A 23,311-nucleotide genomic window follows, 5' to 3' on the forward strand; every position below is an offset into this window, starting at 1 on the left:
TGCAAATCCTGTGCCTTGTGTGTGAGGACAGCAAGAACCCAGATGTGACTCACAGGAACGCACTACTAAGTTAGGTGAACATTTTATGGCCATTACTGGAACAGCCTGAACTCAAAACTTGGCTAAATACATCACAAGACATCATTAAAATCAAGCAAAAATGAAAGGAAAAAGTGAAGTACTAGAACTTTGCCTGGCATTAGGCAAAATGCTCAAGACTGACTGAGAAGACTATGGGAGAAAGATTTTCTCACTTCTGATCTTCACATCATGTGAAAATGAGGTTTTGAACAGAGAGAGAACTTTAAACGCTAGCACAGGTTACCCAGAGTAATGGTGGTTGCCTCAACCCTGGAAGTGGAGGTTGGATGGGACTGAGCAACCTGGTCTAGGGGAAGGTGTCCCTACCCATGGCAGAGGGGGTGGAACAAGATGGTCTTTAAGGTCCCTTCCAATCCAAGCCTTTCTATAGTTCTGTGAAACTATTCACAAAGAGATAAAAAACAGGTATGGGAGCACGGAACTTTCAGCAGTATAGACAAACCAGAAGTCCCTGAAACTCTAAACATGTAATATCCATGACTTTGGGTCGTAGATTCCTTATGCTTCAGTTTGAACCAACAATTACATAGGCCAGTTGTTAGCTACTCTGGGATGCAGCATGTTACAGCAGCATTACAGTAGTGCTTAGAGACTTCAGCTAAGGGCTATGCTATGTAACAGAGATGCAATAAATACATATAAAGCAGTGAAAGAATGAGTCAGAATGGCCCATTTTATTTTACCATGGAAAATCAAGACATGAAGATGCAGGTTCCTCAAAATCTATGTCTGGAATGGAATCCACATCTCTCCTGACCCTCTGTTCAGTCTCCTACTCAAAATACAGCCCCATGTTAAAAAATGAAGTCAAGTCCCAACTGCCCTGAAGTCTCTGTTTTTGAGGTTTTCGCCTACAAGCAGCAGAGCCCTGAGATCTTATGCTTTCCTCTTCTCTCCAGAGAAACCTCCAGTTCTCCACAAGAACATGCAAACAACTAGGTGACTGCATGATTTAAGAAGTCAATATAGGTTCTCCACCCCAGGATACAGGGCCTGATCATAAGGGTATTTTGGCTTATGTTCTTAAATCTGCCCAGCAAAGAAGTGATTTAGGTATATACATCAGCTGGCCCACTGACAGGCAGTGATGCTCAGGAAACAATAATCTTGCACTGCAAGTTCTAATCCTCTTTTGAAGACTGACAATTGTTAATGAGATTTATCTTATGAGCAGATAGAAACCAAAGCATCAGCTTCTCTCTTTAGCAGATGATAAGGGATTTTCTTTGAGATTTTTTACACAATATCCATTAAGGAGATTTGAGGCTTCCATTCTCTCAGGAAATGAGGCAATAGTAGCAAAGTATTTCTGTATAGGTGTTAGCTATTCAAATCAACCATACTATTGGAACATGTCACAAACACTAATTAATTTAATCTCGTGGCAGTCATATTTGCAGCTGTGGGAGGCTTTAATTTGCTTTAGATTTGAAAAAATTAGAAATTATTTTCAATTCAGGTCAATCTCTATATGCTTGTCCATACTGTGAATAGCAAAATAGTGTCTAGAGCAGAAATTATTTAGAGACATGTTATTGGCTAGGCTCAACTAGATAACCAAAAAGGTCCTTTTCTAGTATTACAGTGTACTGTTTTAAAAAAGAATACAAACTAGTGATAACATCTATTATTGGCAGTGTCACAAAATCAGGATATATTGGCTGAAGTCCACTTGAGTTTGACTTGATTCATATTCAAGTCACTAATACCATAACAGCCTTATTTTGTGCAGCCTGACCCGTGTCATAGCAGTAGGTATGATCTCATGCAACTGTCATGGTGATCATCCATCATTAGAGTGGGCCAGAGTTTTGCATCTTCAGAAACAGGCTGAAAAGCAATGATAGGAACTGCTCTAATCTTTGTGTTCACAGCTATCTGGTGAGCAGGTGGGCAAAATCACCTCTGTAATCTCACAGAGAAGAGACCTTTGTGGTTTCAATCTATTAAGTACTTGCACAAAATACGTCTCTATATTAACATTCTGCAACATGATTTTGAAAACAAGTGAGAGAACCAGAAAGCACTTGATGCAGAAACCTTATATTGATGGTGGCTACTCCCTTCTACGCACATAAAAGTTCTGGAAGGTGAGAGTGAGAAATAGGAATTTTTGTCACTGAAGGTCAACTGAGTCATCTATAAAGGCTGGTGTTCACCCTGCTTTGGTGTGTCAGAGACCACCTAGTTATTAAAACTACCTAAACCTGCATTAGTTTGCTTAGTCTTACCCGTTTCTGGCTGCACCGTACAATCAAGAAGGTCTCAATGCTGTGCTCCTTCAGATAAGCGTTGCGCTCCCCTCCGAAGCCCAGCTCCACCTCGTAGTCTCCATTGAGATAGTTCAGGGTTGCTTTCGTTATGTGGATGCGCCTTGAACGAGACAAAAGACAAGCTAGATTTGTAGGCTCTGAAAAGTTATCACCTAAAAAGCCATGTCCTGTCAGGGACAGGTTCCATGTACTGGAGCAAACAAGCAATAAACCCCAATTTATTGAGCCACGCCACTAATCTCACAGATCTGGTATGGGAATTCCATGGATAAACACAACAGCTTTGATGAAGCAACTTACCCAGCTTTGCCCCCTGCTTCCATGTGGTTGGCTAACGTAACGTCGTTGGACCACACGTCAAACTGCCACTTCCTGAGGCCCAAGACCCCACAGTGAACTCTCCCACTGTGGATTCCAACCCTCATGTTGACATTTACGCCTGTAACCTCCCGGACTAGCCTGAAAAAGATAGGGGGGAAAAGGGACATCACTAACAACTGCATGGTTGTAGTCAGCAGCACAAACTTGCATCCAGAACACAAAAATCCATAATGACCCATAAATTATTCACACATGCACATGGTGCTGCTCATCCGCATCAACAGGACAACAGAACGAACCCAGATGAGCTGTACTGCTCTTGGATGGCTGGGCTGGCCAAGAAGAGCATTAATTAGAAAGGGGAGCTCTTGGAGTAAATCCATGTATGCTGAATGCATGGTCAAGATGAGAAGTCATAAAAAATTTAACTTTAGGGCAGTAAAAGGAATAAAGTGCTAATCTCTGATTTCCATACCAAAGCTGGACATAACCTGCCAGCACTCAGCCTCATTAAGAGTAATAGCATGTTGCAAAGAGAAAAAGGAAATTATTTCAAAGATCTTAATTTGTCTGTATGGCACCAAGCATCAACTCTTCCACAGATGAAATATGATATGTGTGTGAAATACCCCACTGAAGCTGGAAAGCTCAAACAGGCCTTACAGCTGCAGTCAGAGCAGCAAAACCAGAGAACCACATCTATTGCAGTCACTCCAAGCAGGCAGCTACAAATACTCAAGCTCTGATTTTAATGAGGTTTTGGATGCTCAGCTTACTCCCAAGATGACCGCTGGAATACTTCGTGGGTTTTGCTCTTTTAGGGCAAAAGTTAACTTTAAGATCTGTTCACATGGAAAATGTGGGTAGAGGAAAGTCTTGATGAGGCCATCAGAACAACTCTTGCTTCTCGTTATTGCTGATCACATCATTCCCAGAATGTCCAGGCAAATTCACCTACATCCCATACCACAGTCCTTTCATTGCAGCATGAAATTGTACTTTATACTTCTCAGATTCCAATCAAGTTTGCAGATTCATCTAGTCCTTTCTAAATAACATCACCTGGGCAGGTAAGTCTTCCAAACTTCCTAACAACAACACGGTTCTAATATTTATGCTTTAGTTGTTAATGAAATTGTATGATTAAAGATAGGCCAATTCTGGATTCTAGTTCACTCATCACAATATGGTGCAATATGCCCCTTAAAACACTGACCAAGATGACTTCTTGTTGAAACAGCTCCTTTGCTCTTAGAGTTCCTTTCCCCTTATGATCCCTATCTTATGTTTCACTATCTACTCACTGAACTGACATTCATTATTTTTATTAACAAGCAGCAGAGATTCTCAAGCAGGAAAAGGAAACTGATATGGGTAAGGTGACACAGGCTTACAAACTGAAAGAGCTCCAGCCATGACACTTGGGAGAGGAATAGGAACTGAGGAAATGAAAATACAGCTGCAGCCATAACCCTTTCAAGGACAACACAGATGCAGTTCCTCCCTCCACTGGGTGCTACAAACCCTACTGCACCCTCTGCCAAGCCATGCTACTAACACAAGACCAGGGAGCTTCTCTCAGTAGAGCTGTTGATGAGAAGGTGACTTTCTCTAGGCTTTGCAGCAAACAATGAGTTTGGTTATCCTTTACAGACAAATGAATATCCTTTGTTATCTTCCTTTTTTTTGTTAATTTATACCAGCAGTACAGTGAATAGAGTTTTCTTTAAATTTTTCCTATTTGGAGTAACACTGCCTGCTGTTATTGCACACATGAAATCAGTCTATGGGCAGGGCCCAGTGTTGGTGAAGCCTGCAATCAAATGTTCAGTAGCTATTTGTTACTTGCAATCAAATATTCAGTAGCTATTGGTTATCTTAATTGTGAAACCTCTTATCTCGATCCTTAGGGGAAGGGGGGCAGGAGGGAAGCAGGGGTAGTGAGAACAGAGTCACCTTATTAAGGGATAAGATTGTTAAATGCATTCATTACACATCAAGTGGAAACAACTTTTAAAGGCTGCTGAAGAGCTATTTGTAAACAAACACTGAGTGCACTTCAGCTCCGTGTTAATTCCAAGGTAAGGTGGGTTGCAGCTAATCAATCAAGTCTAGACTTCCTGGTGTTACTGAGCCTTGTGGGGGATTACACAGCAACACGTGAAGATCTCTGGATTTCATCAGGCCAACAACTGCAGAAAGTGAGACCTTTCTGGGCAATGAACACAGCATCCTCTTTGTAAGGCTGATGGCTAAGAATTGCTGCTTCTCGTGTTCGACAAGACCCTTTGTCACCTGCCACTTAAGAGTACTTCACATGAAAGAAATAGCACTCATTCAAGGGCTACTGAAAACTAGTGACTTGCAATTCCTTTGATTTTGCACATTGCATGCAAACCCAAACAGGAGACTGGTGCAAAGCAACGAAGTTTAAAACCAGGAAAGGAAAGGTAGGAAGTCCTGACAGTGTACACTGTATACAAAGCAAGGGAATGCTGTGGTGTATTGCACTTTGAACGGGATCTCCTGGGGGTCTCACTGCCCTTCAGCCTATGTATTTGTGTTACAAAAATGAGGTTGAAGAGTGTGGGGGTGTGTTCATGTCCTTGCAGAAATTCAAATGGTAAGGATGTCTTGTATCCAACTCAGAAAACAGGTAGCTCTAGTTTTTATCAAGCTGAAGTGGAAACTCCATCAATTTACTGTATGGAATGAGAGAACTGCATAGAGATCTGCTTTTCTGTTGGTACCACTAATACTTCACAAAACAGAAAAACAGAAGAGAAAGGAAAAAGCAGCAGAGTCTGTGCAGCAGGCATGGTGTAAAGTCAAGGTCAGCTCAGTTACCATCCAGAACTGACTGAACTTTGTGCCTAAACTTGCATACACTCAGGATGACCAAATAAATCTTCCCTCTCTGAACTCTGAAAGAATTGGCCTGTGAGAGCACATGTCTGATGCAAACAATATTCAACACTTTCTGCAATCCTCCAAGTAATAAAACTAAACAGAGGTGTCATGCTTGTTACTCTCTAATGACAGGAATGGTCTGGACAAACAGGGTTGCTAGTCTGACCTCAGGAGGAGGCAAAGCTTCAGAACAGGTTTTAAAAGAAAAAAATAAACATGGAGAAGCAAATGGAAATAAAGGAAAAAGACCATGGATCTGTCCCAGTCTGTGCCAGACCAACTTTATGCTTTATTTCAATAACTAATTTAACTGAAGTAAGAAAGTCTTGAATCTGATCTTTTTGGCATAGAGACACGTGGAGAAGGATTAGTTAAACTAGTTAAGATAGGCCCGAGTAGAGCAGAGTAAAAAGCTATTCTAAAGACATACAAGTGAATAATGACTGAAACTTAATAATCCTCTGCATTCACAATTCTGTAAACCACTGGAATCCTCCTTTGGGAATGAGACTTCCAGTAATTATAGTAACCTTTGCCTTTCTCATCAGGAGACTGAGCTGTAATAGCCACATGGCTGTGACAGACACAAATGTATGTCTTTCTGCTGTCAAACCTTTACTGCACTCTGTTGTCTTGTTCTAGCTGCTCACCCTTTTTGCTGACCTGAGTTCTCCAGTTTGGCTACCTTGCTGTTAATGTAAAGACGACCTAACAGGAAAGAGAATCTACTATTTGCTCCGAGATTCTCTGTAGGGAACGTGGTACTTACGAGATGGCCTCTATCATGTCCATTCCCATTTCAACACAGCAGTGTGCATGGTCAGCTCTTGCTTCTGGCAACCCAGACACACAGTAATAGCAATCACCCAGGATCTTGATCCGTAAACAGTGGTTCTCCTAAAAAAAATAAGAATAATAAAGAAGAAAGAAGTACTCAGCTTATATTCATGCTTGCAATAGCTTGCCTTTTAGGGCAGTGAATATTTAACAAATCCAGTGAACCAGCACAGTATGTCATTCTTGTAACAGGAGAATAAAAACAAGAGGGAAAGAAATTATAACAGAAAACTTACAGCTGCTAGCTTATCGAATCTGGCAAAGAGTTCGTTCAGCGTCATGACCAGCTCCTGAGCAGTGCACTGGGAGGCCAGACTTGTGAAACCCTCTATGTCTGCAAAGAGGATGCTTGGGGATAAAAAAAGAGAAAAAAAAGTGTCACAAAATTTGTTGTTGATAGTTGTCAAAGTTCTGAGGTAGAAGTTGAGGGATGGGGAGGCATGTAGGGGTATCCCAGTCCCAGAGCAACAAGGAGACAAGCAATCTTAATGCCACCTTATGATACAGACTCTATCATGCATAAAGTCCTGAGGGACATGGCCTCATCCCCTCCAGAGATTAAAAATGGTGAGAAAACCCCACAAGCCTGTCATGCCCCCCACCTCTGCCACATGCCCAGAAAACTTACAGTACATTAGGAGCTAGTGGTGGCACAATAATGATATCAGCCATCAATAATAGGAAGGTATTCCTACCCAATGACCAGATTAGCTCAGCTATAAAATCAACACTTAGCCATTTTATTCATATTCCTCAACCATTCAGCTCAATAACATCACCTGGGTCTTAACTCTTCTGCCTGCTTCTCCTGCTGTCAAAGTGCAGCCACAAAATAAGGTCCCTCTCTAGTGAATAACCTTGATGTGCCCACCACAGCTGTCACCCCCGGGTTGGGTGTCTGTTTCCATGCACACAGCCCAGCCCCGTGGCTGGCAGCCCCTGCCCTGTACCGCGTGCCTGGCAGACACATTCCTGCAGTGCCATACGTGCCCAGAGCCAGGTGTGATGGCACTGCCTGCTCTGATGGCACTGTCTGCTGCCAGGGCAAAGGCTCGGGCACAGCTGGGCTGGCTGTGCCCTAACACACATGGTAGTGCTGGTGAATCATAGAATAATAGAATCAACCAGGTTGGAAGAGACCTCAAAGATCATCGAGTCCAACCCTACCATCATTACTGGACCATGGCACTAAGTGCCACATCCAGTCTCATCTTGAAAACCTCTGGGGATGGTGAATCCATCACCTCCCTGGGCAGCCCATTCCAATGCCTGACTACTCACTCTGTAAAAAAATCTCTTCCTAATATCCAACCTAAACCTCCCCTGGCAGAGCTTGAGTCTATGCCCTGTGAAGACTTACTGCTGGGCTTTTATGCGCCTCATTCTCTGGAGAAGGAAATCTCTACTGATTTACTCTACTACTCTCATTGCCTTCCTCCAGCTTCTCAGGAACTACAGAAACAAAACCTCCCATTAGTATCACACCTTCCAGCTGGCTTAGCCCCTGAAAGGCTATAAAAACTATACACCTGCTGTGCCTAGGAGCTCCCCTCAGTAAGGCTGGAAGCACACAATGACCAACTTGCTGCCAAACGACAACTGTAGACCTTGCCAACTGAGGCAAACCTCTGCTATTGACACAAGGATACCACATAGCTCCCATCCACCCAGGATGGACTAGGAAAGCCCTATGGAAGCAGCATGGACTATTTTGAAAGCACAGTTATTTGAATCACAAGTATTATTAATGACTCTTTGATTTCAATGAATCAGTTTTAATGTTGTACTGTCAGGGTTTTGTGTTTGCTTTTTTTTAACTGCAAAAAGATTCTGTCTCATTGACAATTGCAACATGGAAAATATTGACTTGCAATCAAACACAACCATTATGGCAAATTTAAAACCATTCAGTAAAACAAGCACCAGGCTACATCCATATAGATCTAAGATTAAATATATACATGCACACACATTTATATAAATAGAAAATTCCTAAACTGTACTTGTATATTGGAACATTTATCCCGTGGTTGGTTGATTTGTTCTTTGAAGTTGATTATTACATCAAGCTGTACTTGGAAGAGAAATTAAAAGTCTAAATAACAAGCATTTTGGAATTGTTTCTTCTTTGTAAAATAAAACTCCAACATGTTTTAGGCAAATTGCAGAGGTATGTTTCCAGTTGGAATTCCCTGCAATGCCTTCAGACAAAAAGCAAAACCAACAAAAATATTTTCACAAGCATTTTTTTTCAAAAATCCTCAAACACATTTCAGTTCTGGCATGTTTTTCATATTTTACTTCTACATTTCAACTCCAATAAATCATCAACCCAACATATTGCATTAAATATTCTCTGTTAGTCAGACTGATGCTAAAATGTACAAGAAAAAAACAAGACAGGAATTCAGGAATGTCTGAATCAAAATATACTTTGTCTTGTTTTAAATACTTGAGAAAACAAAAAAACCCAAATCAAGATTCCACATATTTACAAGCAAAAGTAAACCTCCCAAAGAAACACACTTGAAATCAACTGAAATCTTTGCGAAGTCTGTATTGCTCACTGAGCAACTTAAGTAAGTGCTAATATGTAATGTACAAACGGGAAATATCTCCAGTTCTTGTGTCAGTAACAAAATGTGTCTCGTTGCAAGGACATTCCTCTTCCAACATGAGGCAAATTGCAAATTCCTCACTTTTGGACATGTTCACGCTCTGCTTGTGTGTGTGTTGTAACAACCATGTGTTAGAAGGGGAGGAATAAAGATCAGCTGCTGCTCTGACATTCAGATAGCAACGAGTGTACCTGAAAATACTACAGAGGGATGCCCTGAGCCTTCTACTTATGCCTGAGTCAGAAAATTATTGCATGCACAGTGTCCTAATAAACATGGATAAATGACAAAAGGTTGCTCCCTCCATTCCCTGTTACTATCATGCTACATAAATGGATCAGACATTCCTAGAAGTTAAATTGTGGCAATATTTTCAGCCATGCAAATGAAGCAATCAGCAGAGACCTATGGAGCTATCCTATGCGCAGATTTATGTCAGCTAACCGAGTAACATATGAACCTCTTGAATTACCTGAGCATATTACAGACTCGAGGCAGCTGTGTGACCTGCACTGCGATCAAACAGCTACAGCACTGAGCTATCAGAAGACTCTGACTGGGACACATAGCCTGCAGGGGATGGAAAACCTCATCATGGCATGGAAAGGACTGCGTGGGAGATGGCAGAGGACAGCCTGGTGATCTGGGAACTGAAGACAGAAAGGGGAGAGACACATTTGTGTCAGGAGACTGGAGAAAGAACAGGACACAACTGTCAGAGAAAACAGTCCTTGCAAACACGAATCCAGCCTGAAGCCTCTGTGTCCTGCTCACAGCAAAGAGCTTTGAAAGCCACTAAATCACATTTTACTCCTCCTGCCTAATCTGTTCCCTCCACACACTCCTGCAAGCACTGCAGCTCCAGCAGCAGAGACAACCACCAGGTTTATCACTCCCAGCCCTGCTAATGACCCACAAGGGAGGAACGGGGACCCATTTAAGTGGTGTATTCCTATGGCACGTCTGTTCCTTTTATTAGCTCTTCTGACCCGTAAATTCAGCCTGCTCCTTGTAAAATACAAAACAGTCCAGAAGCAACTAGGAAAAAAGTATATTTGTCTTACAGCAGCCATCAGAGAACAGCACATGATCCTCAATCTGTGTTTAGTCAGAGCGTTTATTTGAAAACAAAGCCTGCTAGATCTATCTCCTTATACATACAACAATACTCCCAATCCTGCCAGTGTATCTTACTTACACTAGAAGCCTTTGAGATTAAACACACAGCTTCCCCACTACCCTTAGCTCCTCACTCCACACGTCAGTCTTACATGTCAGACTACCCTTAGCAATGAAAAGATTTTATTAAAGGACAATGGTGACGGATAATTGCGATAAAGGACACAGCTCAAGCCAACTATTTGTCAGTCTTCAGAGGGCATGTCATTTCCTTGTTGGTGGGAGCACAATGCCAGTAACAGGCCTTCCTTGTGCCAAAATGTGCGGTAAATGACAGTGCTCAACAAAATAATTATTATAGCTATAAAATATCATGAGATAAGTAAGGCAGTGGTTTAGCAATACTATTAGCTGCAGCTGACTAGAAGGGATTGACCACACAATCTGCAGCCTGGGCATCAGCAACTATTATCAGCCCTGGGTCCCAGTCCCTTCATCTGGAAGGCTATTGCTTTGTGGAAAAACCAGTTTAGCATGTAATTAAAATGTTGTAATGGCTTCAGAGCTCTTGATATATTTTCCACTCCATCACTGCCTACAGATTTACCATCTGATTGGGTTTTTTCCAGCAGTTACCAGGGTATGACCTCAAAAAAAAAAAAAAAGATTTATTTCTGGGAAAGCCAGAGAAGAAAAGAGGAATTATCATTAATTTTGTAAGTCTGGTTTTTGTAAAAAAAAATTGTTTCTGCTTTTTGGTTGAAAAGTACCACAAATCGTGTTATAGGGTAGGGGTGAATACTTTCCTAAGCTCCTATTTCAGTTCCTATTTCCAGCAAGGGCTGGCTCAAGATTTCATAGCTGTACAAGGCAAGGTCAGTTTTGTGCCTGTTGCCCTATGTGGCTCACAATGCTGACAGGGAAGAAAGATGAAAAGGAACTTGATGGCAGATCCTGCAGTCCTCTCCTCTGCTTAGGGATCAGCCTAATACCTGCTTGCTCTTGCCCAAGCCCCGGGCAACGGAACAGGAAAGGTGGATACAAGGACTGGAACACCTTTGAGCCATTGGATCCTGCTGATTCCACAAGTCCAAGGCTGATGGGTGGCACAGCACAGGCTGGGCACACAGCTCTAGCTGCTGCTGCCACCAGTATGTCCCTGGCTCTTACCAAAACACCACAACACAGTGGACTGCAAAGGCCTCCATGAGCAGGATGTCTAGATGCTTTCTGCACAGTGCCTCACATGGCTGCAGACTGAGGTGAAATGGGATGCACAACTAGGATGCAGAGACAAGAGGGGAAAATTCCCAGTGTGCTGAGCTCACCTTTACCATTTTTTGGCCTGTAATACATTCACACAACAGTTAAGATACACCTGGACAGGCAGCTTTGGTACCAGCAGGAGCCTCAGTGCAAAACCTCAGAGACCAGCAGTGTGTGCCTGCCCAGCTTGGGCTGCTTTCCCAGTCTGTGCTCAGGTCTAGCCCACTGCATCTGGGGTCCTACCACTGCAGGTCATTTAAAACTCCTGTAAGTCAGGTGAACCTCACTGTGACTGCACTACTAACATACCCTGAGGCAGAAGCATCTTGTGATCTTTCAGATGGCAGAAGATGGCAAAGGAGAACTTGCTTAGCAAAAGTGCAGAAATGGGAGAGATCTTGGCAAAAATCAAAGGACAACATAAGGAGTAGGAAGAGCTAAGGACAAGGTGGGAAGCAGGAAACCACATGAGACATTTCAAAACCACACACATCTGTAAAGAATGATTTTGAAGTGCAGCCTTAAATGTCTGAAGCTAATACACTTATCATAGGAGGGACATGACACAGGTTTCCCTGCAAATGCAGGATTATTCAAAATGCTAAATTAAATCATCAGTGCTTCTAATGTAAAAACAAAAAACCGAGTCGTGTTCTATTTCGAGACATGTGCGTGCCATGCACGCCAGCCACAACATAAATCAAACAAGGCAAGAAACACAAACCCTATCACCATCACAACGGTAATGCCAGTCATGAATATAAACACCATGTGTTACTGGAAACCAAACACCACAGGCACTGCATGGGAAACAGAACAAAACCCCAGACTCGGTGAGCTTAATGACTTATAGGAACTGCAAAGTGCATCTAACTGGATGTGAATCAAAGCCATGGTATTTTACCACCATGAACACTACCTACAAGAGAAGAAAAAGTTAATGTGTCATAATAAAATAATCATTGTTCACTAAATACAAGAACTCATGAGCAAAAGTGTATTTGGTGTAGACACAGTCACCTTGTCAGTGAACTCACTAGGCTAATGGGTGAGGACAGTGTCTCAGGGTGCTACTGTTCTTTTACAACACCATCCACTGCTATTGGTGTTGCATGTCATTAAGTCACACTATGAACAAGGAAGAAGAAAGAAGGATGGATTAGGATGCAGATGACAAAACTTTGACTTGAAAGGCTAAGTCGAGCCCTTAACACCAAACTGGACTTGCACAGAATCACAGAATTGCTGAGGTTGGAAGGGACCTCTGGAGGTCATCGTGTCTAACCCTCTGCTCAAGCAGGGCCTCTGCTCAAGCTGGTTACCCAAGACCTTGTTCAGATGTCTTCTGAGTATCTCCAAGGGGGGAGCATCTCTTGAATAGTTTGGTAAATTATTAATTTTCACGTTTGGACATCCATTTAAAAGCCAGTTGCCCACCAGCACTGTAAGACCGGAAGTAATTTTCCATCCTCAGTGGCATAAACAAAATATTAAGTTTATCTAGAAATTCCTAGAATAGACACAGCATCAAGATACACCCAGTCTCTCTTTCCTAGCTATAGCTACTTGGGGATGGGATGGCACAGAAGCCCTCTGTGTGCTCTCCTTTCTACCCACCCTATGCACAAAAAAGGATTTCAGCTTCCAGAAACACTGAGAACATCATGCTCTTTTCCTCCTGAATTTAATAGCAGCAACAAAAGGACAAACCAAAACAAGCTGAGGCACAGTGACCATGGTCAGGCAGCATGTCTAGGTAAAGAACACATGTGAGCAAGAGCAGCAAAGCCCACCTAAGGAGGGTGAGGTGGCCCACACAGATCATCAAGCTGAGTGGCAGACAAGTGACCAGGCAAGTGTCCAGCAAGTGCAGCAAGCTGCTTCTAGACTAAATCAGGTCTCAACAGCATGTCAGCCTTGCTCTCTAGGGATGTCTGTGTGACAGGCTAAGGACTTCACCTTAGCAATGCAAAAAATGTTCTCCAGAACAGCAGGACATCAGACAGACCAGAGATTAAAATTTTTCCTTTTCCTATGGTCATGGAAAACCACAAAATCCCGCAGCAGAAAGATACACTTTCTATCCTAAACTTATATGGTCATTTCAGAGAAGATCCATTTACTATTGGAAATCACCTATTGTTTCAAATGAGCCCTAGCACTTGTGTGACACATCAGCTGGCACAGCTCCCCCATGGGAAGCAGGACTCTGTCCTACTCCATGACAGTGCTCCATCTTAAGACCAGTCACTTGCCCAAGAGGGTGAAAAGGCACATATGCACACAAATGTTGTGATAAGCAAATGAATACTTGAGAGAGAGGGAGAGAGAATAACACAAAATAGAAGGAAATACACACAAACTCCTTACAAAACCAGAAACTCAGCAAACCTTGAGCCTTTTCACCTTTTTTCTTTACAGTAAAAAGCAGAAAGCCTCTTCCAAAGTTGCCAAAAATGTAAACCAAACCCACATCTCATATTTCAGAAGTTCACTCTGCAAGACCAGTGAATCTGGTGACAGGAAAAACCAACAAAGAAGCAGGAGACCAGATGGCTCTCAGACACTGGTGGCAACGTGCAGACTGCCATCCACAGAGCCACTGCATGATGACAGCAAGGCTCATTGCAAAGATATAAACTGCAGGTCCCTGCCTTTACTTGATTTTCCCATGTTTGCTCTCAAATGAGTGTTACTGGAGGTTAGAACTGCCCAAGGGACTCAGCTGGGAGATGCACATCTCCAGCACAAACTCTCCGTATTTGTGGCTGCAGCTTTGTCTGTGTTAGCTATGTGCTCCTGGGAGTGCCCCATGGAGAGTGTCTGGCCCTGCTAGTACTTAAGAGCTGCTGAGAGAAATGGTTCCATGCTTTCCATCATGGTCAGTGCTCTTCACCTCAATGCCTTTGGTCTGTTCTTCACTGTCAACACAGGAAATGAGAAGAAATTAAGATCCTGAAATCACCAATCAGAAGAGGAAGAATGCACCAGTCATAGAAGGAAGAGCTTTTCAATGGTCTTCCTAAGTTTGCAGTTTACAAGCATAAGTAGCAACTCCAGTTACTGGAATTTAGTTACAGCTAAGCAGCATGGGTACTCATCTTTTTTATTTCAAACATGAAAAATTTGCTATCATCTCCCTCTAAACGTTAAAAGATTTTCCTATTTCAGCAGGCTATATATAACCAGAATGATTCTTCACTGGAAACAAGAGCAATAAATAGCCTTTTGGGAAGAAAAACTATTTGAGGAAGTCAAAACCAAATAAAGATAGATAGGCTGTGGCTACCAGCCAAACTATAGGTGGAACACATTATAGATGTCTTTGAGACGAGTGAAAGGAGTTTTATTACTTCTACCATCACCAGCTGAATTAGATGCTGCTGTCTGTCAAACCTAAAAAAAAATAAATCCAAGCATCCTAAATGAGATATTGTGTTATTAAGAAGGAAGAACTTTGGATCTTTTGCATGTATCTAAGAAGGGACTGATGGGAATGTGAAATTTTTTCCAATCGTTCTGGTCAGGGAAAAAAAACCCCATATAAGTGAGAAAGATGCCAAATCCATTCCATCTCTAAGGAACATTGAGAAGGCAAAGTTGAAGGATAAGCATGACCTTTCACAGGAAGGAACCATGCATACTGCTGACCCAAACCATGTGTCTCTGCTGTGGCTCTGAGCAAGCCCAAGCTCACCCAGGTCTGCCTGACCAGTACAAAACAGCTGGCAGGTCTGTCTGTCCAAGCTGGAACTGAATCCAGTCCACACCAAAATAAATCTCAGATTCATTTGTTCAACAAGATAGCCTGAAATCCAGAACTGCATATAAAACAGAAAGGAAAAGCCATGTTATTTTCTGGTTTTCAAACTTAGGCATGCCTTTTTTTTTCCTGTGAGCAGTCTGTTTTATGGGATTAGAGCAATTTCTAGTCTCAAAATCCTGCTATAAACCAACAAGTAGGAAGACAAAGCTAAGAGAATTCTGAAAGAAGGGACCATCCATCACCCACATAGCTGCAGTTCTATTCAGGGCAGGAAGTCACTATTCCTCCCTGACTGAGAATACAATGTGCAAAAGTTGCTGAAGCCATAGAAGCAGCACAGTAGGAAAGAGAAACAACTAAAGAATTGAGCTTTAAAGCAAAAGCCAACCTGTTGCATAAAGGCTGTGTGCCAGCAATCAATCAGTTGTCAGAGAAGGCAGGAGAGTGATAAATTTTGTCACAGTTAACAGTCTCACATGTATATCCTGGGTCAGGCACATGGAATAGAGATTGAGTAAATTGCATCTAATCAGGTTTGTGATGCTTTCTGTTATATATTGCTCAGGTCTTTGTCTTTGATGAAGAAAGAATGAGCTCTTCATAGCTGTGAAAACTGCATTCTGTCTGTTCTTCCCTGGTATCATGGATATTCAGGCAAACAACGATGCTTTTGTATTGCCTAACCAGAAAGCAGCAGCAATTCTGCATGCATCAGTCATTTCAACCTAACCTTACTTCTTCCCACTGTCCTGTCCTTTTGGCATATATTACTTTGTCATTTCAGGAAGTCAGGGTTTTCCTTCTGAAAAGTCACTACATAACCAAAACATTACATTAGTACGTAAATGTCATAATTTACAACATTAAGCAGGAATTGTGTCTTTCCCAAAGAGAGCAGACATCAAAATACGCAGACTCTTTCATGGATCAGCTGAGAATGGACAAACACCAACGGTATACAAGTTCTGTATACCCTTGGTGTCTGTGAGCTTTTTGGATCAATAATACTAAGTGGCCATTTGGTGGGAAAACTGAGTGCTGAAGAATAGGAACACAGGTCTTCCTGGCTTTTTGGAACAGACAGCATAAGTCGACTCACTGCCTCATCATTTCATAGATTCATAGAATCATAAAATTTTAGGGGTTGGAATGGACCTCACAGATCATCCAGTCCCAACCCCCTGCCCTGGGCAGAGACACCTCCTCACTAGATCATGTTGCTCAAGGCTCCATCCAACCTGTCCTTGAACACTGCCAGGGTTGGAGCATCCACCACGTCCCAGGGCAACCTGTGCCATTGTCTCACCACCCTCACAGGGAAAATACCTAATCTAAATTTCCCCTCCTCATTTCTGTAATTTTAAATGCAATCGAGCAGTTACATTTTTAAAATGACATTGATAAAACTGTGAAGAGAAATGGACACAAAGCATTCAGAGAAACTTCACTGGGCACACTTTATAATGGCCACTTTTTGAGAAAGAACAATGCAGCAGCAGTGGGGAAGAACTTTAAAATGAAAACATAATTCTTCATCAGTTATTTTCAAAGTTGAAAGGGCTGTCCAAAGAAAATGGTACAGCTCATTATCTGAGGGATCAATATGCTATTAATTAATAAACAAACTTGATAATAAATTCAATAATAAAACACATCATGTTGTCATTGAGAAGCTGCAATTCTGGAACCAAATGAAAAGGAAACAATTCTGCAGGAAATTGAACTTGTTATCTGGTTACTGTACACTACATTAATATTCCTTACCTGATAAGAACCAATAATGACCAGATACCCTCAACTCAGCAGTAAAGTTCTCCCCACTTCGCCAGGGATACAATTTAACATTAAGGGGTTTGTCTCCTTTTTAAGATGCTATCTACCATCACATCACAATTGATCAGAGGCACTTAGAGCTAACATCTCTCTTTGGTTCCCTTTGGTGACAGAAAACTCCAACTACCATAGAGAAACAATGTAAATATAATGAATTTTGTACAACTGATATCAGCTGTAAAACCACTCCTCCCTAGAAGGCAGTCCAGGTGAGCTCACTAAGTGAGGATTTCCATGCAAAGATGATCCTTGACCAGGGAATATGAAATTCTGTGCACCTCTTCAGCCCCTAACATAACTCATATTCCAAATGCTCTGTACCTGTCCATGATTTCGTAGATAGTAAGCAGTTGCATCAAGCAATTGTTAAAATGCTATTGGTGCTGGTGTTTTTAGAGACAGCAGTATGGTATATAAGGACAATACATAAAGTGCTTGTGGTTACATGGGAACACCATGGCAAAGGAGGAATGTGAATTCTGGCCTCATAACTCCAGGGAACATCCACACAAAATCTACTCCTGAGATGCTGGAGCAGGGGGCAGGCAGGTCTGCCCACTGCATATATAAGTCTCTTTCCACAGAATTTCCCCTGATTTTTGCAGTCAGTGTTTTCTCCTCATAATGAAGCAGGCATATAATTTTACCTTGATTTCAAGAGAATTACTGTAATTGCCACCACCAGAATAATAGATCTACATATAAAGAAATGGCTTTTCTCTTGCATTTTCCAAGGAAAAATTTAATTTCTGTGTTAATGCATTAAGATATTTCACTAAGCCATTTGCTTGCTACTCTCAATACTCACAAAATATTATCTCCAAATGTAGTTCCCATAAACAGCTATCAGTTTACCAGTGAACTAATATCAATAAAATCAATAGAGTCTGACCTGATCCAGCTACCTTGGAGACAAAATATATATTATGGTAATGTGTCTCAGATCATAAAAATAAGAGGAAAGTTACTGTGTCAGATCTTTCCACACCTATGCAAAGCCAGTCTAGCTCATTTCTGCTTACTTTCTTCGCCACTGCAGTAACAGCAATTTTGGCATTTGGAAGGACAAGTTCAGTTCAGAACAGTGAGTGTCACAACCACAAAACGCTTCTGTATGTTCATCTGTGATACATACCACAAAACTAACTGCTACTTCAAGCAAGGAGGGAAACTGGAGACACAGTTTGCTAGTGTCCCAGTCTTACTGTGGCCTTTCACAAAGCTGCATGAAATGGAATTTAAGTGCCAGGGAGGACACTTGCCCATCTGTAGGCTAACACAGCTGGCAATAAAATTGTGGCTAATGAGTCACCAGACAAACTGGTTAGGACTTTCTCTGTAAGGGATTCGGGGAAGCCAGAGCTAAATTCACTTGCAGAGAATGAAGAAGTTTGAACAAACTGTTTCACATGAACTGTCTTTCAGAGTACCCACGTTAACAGACACAGCTCCTGTCCCTAGTGCAGACACACTCAGGTTTCTAACAGATGCCTTGGATTAGAATAATTTGCTCTTCCAGACAGGACTAGCCATGACTGTAGTGAAGTGTTTCTAAAACAACACACCCGTGCTGTCCCTCGGGGTCTGTGCTGTAACTGCCTGAATTAACATGGTACAAGTTTCCAGCTGAACAGGGCCCGAGGCTCTCAGGCAGATCTGGAGCGATGGAGAGGGCAGCGGAAGGAAACAGAGCACACAAACAAAACACACACTGTAAAGATCTTTGAACAAACTGGGATTTGCAAGATGCACACTAAGGCAAATGGCAGCTGTGGTATTTGGTGTTTGCATGTTTTTAATGCCCCTATAGTTCAGATACCAAGAGATGATTCTCTATTCTTAAGTATCAAGCCACTCTCCGGAAGCCTGAAAATGCTTAGCACAGCTACTCCGTTTCTTATACACCACAATAAACAAACTTGCAGAGAAGCTGGATTCTAAAAGCCACTGCAAAGAAAGAAAGAAAGGGGAAAAAAAAAGCAGCGGCCCACACAGCATCAAATGCTGGTAGGCTCAGTGCTAAATAGCAGATGATTCTTACTGAATAACTGCCCTAGATTTTGCAAACAATACAGGGAACAAAAATAGAAACCCATTTACATATTGCTGTTAATAACTTTATTTATAGTGTCACAGCTAGAGCACAATAACTGCAGCCATGGCTTAACTTGAAAGCCATTCACTGTGGAAGAGTCAGACAGATACTGTTTTCTCAGTCTTATGCAACTGAAAAAAAACAACCTGCTGACAACAGCCAGTCACCAGAATCCTTATAAAGGGAAACAGAAAAAAGTTCACAGTAGTCAAAGGCAAAAGCAAATCACCCTCAGGATGTCCCTGGTCTCTGTACCTCCTAGCTACTTCAGACATGCTGTGGTTAATCAAGGACCACTGAGGCTAGGAACCCCAGCAGGTAATTTTTCACTTCAGTCTGAGCCTCATTATAGCATCTTACAGGAATACTTGACTGTTGTTTAATTTTTTTTCGTTGTTGTTTGTTTGTTTCAATTAAGAAATCCAGACAGTATCCTATATAAGTCAGCAGCTACAATAAGAAATGGCATGTGTCCAGCATTTAAGAGCATCCCTACCACATCCACACTGCCTTCTACACGACTATAGTCAAATGTTTCCTGGGAGCCAACACTGCTGCCAGCTAAAATACCACTGGCCTGTCACAACAGACTGGCACATCTTTAAGGTACAGAAATGTACACAGAAATTTGTATCCCTGCTTCCTCAGTATTTTGCAAAAGCCTGCTATTTATAAGCAGAGTGAGAACGCAAGCAAGAAAACCGTCTCGCACGACCCTTCACCCGAGATGTGAGAAAATATGGATCTAATTTTTCCTCTGCCTGAATCCAGCCTGAACTGGACAATTGGCTATTTTGGATTGGGAACAGGGGTGCCCTCAGGACCTCGTGCTGCAGCTGCTCATTACATATAAAATACTCAGAATAATTAGAGGCAGAGACAGCAAGCGCTCCGCTCTGCCCTGCTGATTATGGTGCGCTCTGTGACATGGGACAGTGGGATTCAAGCTGCTGCTCTGGGGTTTGATTCTTTTATGTAAAAAAATAAAACAGAGTTAACAAAAGAGAATGAGGATGCCTTCTTCGTTTATGGTCTCTCCTAGGAGATGTGGCCTCAAATGCCCTCTGGCACATGGGAAAACTGAATCCGGATAACCTACCCCAGCATGTGGGTCAAACCTCTCCGCTCCCGGATGAGCACGGTGTGCCTCATCACTCGTGTCTCACCAGACCTTCACTACCTGTGTGTCGTACTTTCTGACATCCTGAATGTTAAATGCAGTAATTAATTTTTCTGGGCTTCATTTTAGTGAGGAACAGAAAGATACCCCTTTGGCATGGCAGCCCAGCCAAAACGTAATGCTCACTCCCACTGCAGATACAGCCAGCACAGTCATGAGAAGCCCCCAGCATAAAAAGTGAGTGTGTTTGTGCACACTCCCTGCTTGTTCCCTTGCCACAATTCCTCAGCAGCCCAGGCAGGGCAGAGCCTTCAAGACCTAATCATTGCGAGATTTCTGTAATGGGAACCAGGCATTTCTGTCAGCCTCACTACCAAGTCAAATTAAATAAATCACTCTCAATTTCAATCACAGAATATTCAGAGTTGGAAGGGAACCACAAGGAACATCCAGTCCGACTCTCGGCCCTGTGCAGGACACCCCCAAGAATCGCAGCATGTGTGTGATAATCAATTTACATTTTCAATTTACTCCTTCTACCATTACATACTTCCAAGGAAAAGCAGCTCAGCAGGTAAGCCACATCTACAATTTCAATGTTTCTGAGCTTTGCAAGAAATTTGTAATCACTTCCAATTTCAATGACAAAATTTTATTCAGTTTGCAGCTGAAAACTGCGAAGAGTATTGGATCTTAAAAACAGACTATCATTTATCATTTATGCTCTGTAACACATGAGACCTGTCGTCCTAAGCTGTGACCTGCTGGACACTATTCAGCAGAAGGGAAGCATCTTAGGGAAGAAAGACAAGGATGACATGAGGTTTTTTCTCCTTTTCAATTGAAACAAAGTAGAACTATTGAATCAAAAGGCCTCTTTTTTCTCTTGCCTGGAAAGAAAACGAATCTCACAAAGGGGCTTACAGTAGTTTTGAACACAATCCAGAACAAAAGGTTCCAAATGAAACAGAATAATTATACTTTTATGGATCAGCTCCTGGCTTTTGTCGAAGCCTGATCTGTAACTGCAATTGCTCAAGTTCCTCTGAGCAGAAGCCAAAGTTTTGTTTGTCTTGTTCTACAAATTGATTCTTATTAGGTCATTCTTTGGAAAAGGCCAAGGCACAAAGCAGCAGTGCATTGGTGTGCATGTTCCTGAGATTGGAGGCTCTCCACCAGAACTGCTGTAGCACAAAACTGTCCACTATCTAAAACTGCTTGCATCTGGTTTCCATTCTCCCATCTCCTGTCCTTCAGTCATTACTAACAACTGGTGAATTGGCTCCTTTCTTTCTAAGGTTTTTTGGTCATTCCCACATTTTGTGCCCACCTCCCCTACTCACTAATATCCTATCAGCTCTGTGACAGGTCTCTCAACTCTTTGGTCCAAATCATCCCTCCAAATTGCTACTGCATTCAGCACTGACATATGGGTCTGCCAGGTCATGGAGATAACAGATATTAAGCAGTTGTCAGAAGAAGGAGGGTTGTCCTAGTAACCTTCCATTAGCAACATTCCCCACAGTGAGCAGGCCCTACTCACTAATATCCTATCAGCTCTGTGACAGGTCTCTCAACTCTTTGGTCCAAATCATCCCTCCAAATTGCTACTGCATTCAGCACTGACATATGGGTCTGCCAGGTCATGGAGATAACAGATATTAAGCAGTTGTCAGAAGAAGGAGGGTTGTCCTAGTAACCTTCCATTAGCAACATTCCCCACAGTGAGCAGGGCAGGATGCAAAGAATCATGCTCAAAGTTAAAAACCCTATCCAAACCACCATCACCAAAACAAGAGAAAACAACAAAAAATGAGCTAACATGGTGGATCAACAAACTGTCACTACTGTACCTCTGTTGGAAAAATTCCCCATTGCCTCATACATTCAACCTTCCTCTTCATGTGAGAGGGTAAGTTGTGCTTCTGGGTAAGCTCTGGGCAGCAAGTGATGGGGACAAACAGGCATTTACAGATGATCTTACGACCGAACAAAGCCCTGGTCATCCAGCCCTCTGCATGCCACTTACTGAGACCTCTGCAACAGGAGGCAAGGAGAGAATATTTTGCTGCTAGTCACTCAGATCCAAGTCTAACAAGCAGTAAATGCAGCAGATTTTTGGTCTTGTGGGTCAGTTCTATAGAACTGGAGTTGTGGGAGTTAATTTCAAACATCGATGATCCTCCTACATATTCATATGGTTCATTTAGGATGTTGATTCAAACAGGAACACGGTTACCAGTCAAGAACATCCTTAGAATTTCTCAGTGCCTTTGAGAGCCTCAGATATTTGCCAAACATATATACGACAACCCCAGACAAAGATCCCTGCTGGCCATGGTATCAGGGAAGATAATACTTATATTACTGCTTTTTGCTTGCTTTTTAAATAGTATCACATACACAACTCTTTCCAATCTCTGAAAACCATTTACAGACTTCCAGGTTCTCAGAATCTACATGGTCTTGCAAATCCTTATTCCCACCAAGTAAAACTATGTGCATCTTTCTTGGACTTTGCAACAAAACCACAAATGGACACAGAAAAACCACAGTTTTCTAAAAAGAGCACGTCTATCATTCCACAGGGCCAATGCCATGCCAGTGGGGTGCCTGTGATGAAATTAATTTAATCTCTTTTCCCTCTCTGCTCTTTTGTGCAGTCCTCTGGTGCTCCTCATTTCTGTTAGCTCTGCTTCTGAAGTGACCTGTTCTTTGCTTGCTTTCTTATAAAAACACCATTTATGGAATTACACAGTCAGTACCAGCCTGTCCCTAACTTTTTCACCACTTAGTAGAAAGCAAAGTTAATAAAAAAGAAGCTTAAAAAACATACTATGACTTTCAATTACTGGAGGACATAGTACATTGCTTAGTACATTGCTAACTTGAGTCACAGGATACCAGACCACTTGAGAGCTCTTCTCCACTAATTGGTTTCAGCTTTTGTCTCTTCTTCATTATTTATCCAGTGTCAAAATTATATATACACCAGTAAGAACAGATGCACAAATTAGCAGCAATTGTTGAGGGATATAAATATAGGATAAG

General features: G+C 42.0%; 1 protein-coding gene across 1 annotated transcript in view; it reads right to left on the reverse strand.

Moving 5' to 3' along the window:
- ADCY5 (adenylate cyclase 5) overlaps positions 1-23,311 on the reverse strand; it is a gene marked incomplete at its 5' end in the record, with an annotated part of 210,414 nt that overhangs the window by 49,423 nt on the left and 137,680 nt on the right. Inside the window, 4 exon segments of the mRNA XM_009081649.1 lie at positions 2,334-2,475; positions 2,676-2,834; positions 6,376-6,503; positions 6,680-6,791. Coding sequence (XP_009079897.1) covers positions 2,334-2,475; positions 2,676-2,834; positions 6,376-6,503; positions 6,680-6,791 — 541 coding nt within the window.

The sequence above is a fragment of the Acanthisitta chloris genome, unplaced genomic scaffold (assembly GCF_000695815.1).
Source record: "Acanthisitta chloris isolate BGI_N310 unplaced genomic scaffold, ASM69581v1 scaffold16779, whole genome shotgun sequence".
Lineage (NCBI taxonomy): Eukaryota > Metazoa > Chordata > Aves > Passeriformes > Acanthisittidae > Acanthisitta > Acanthisitta chloris.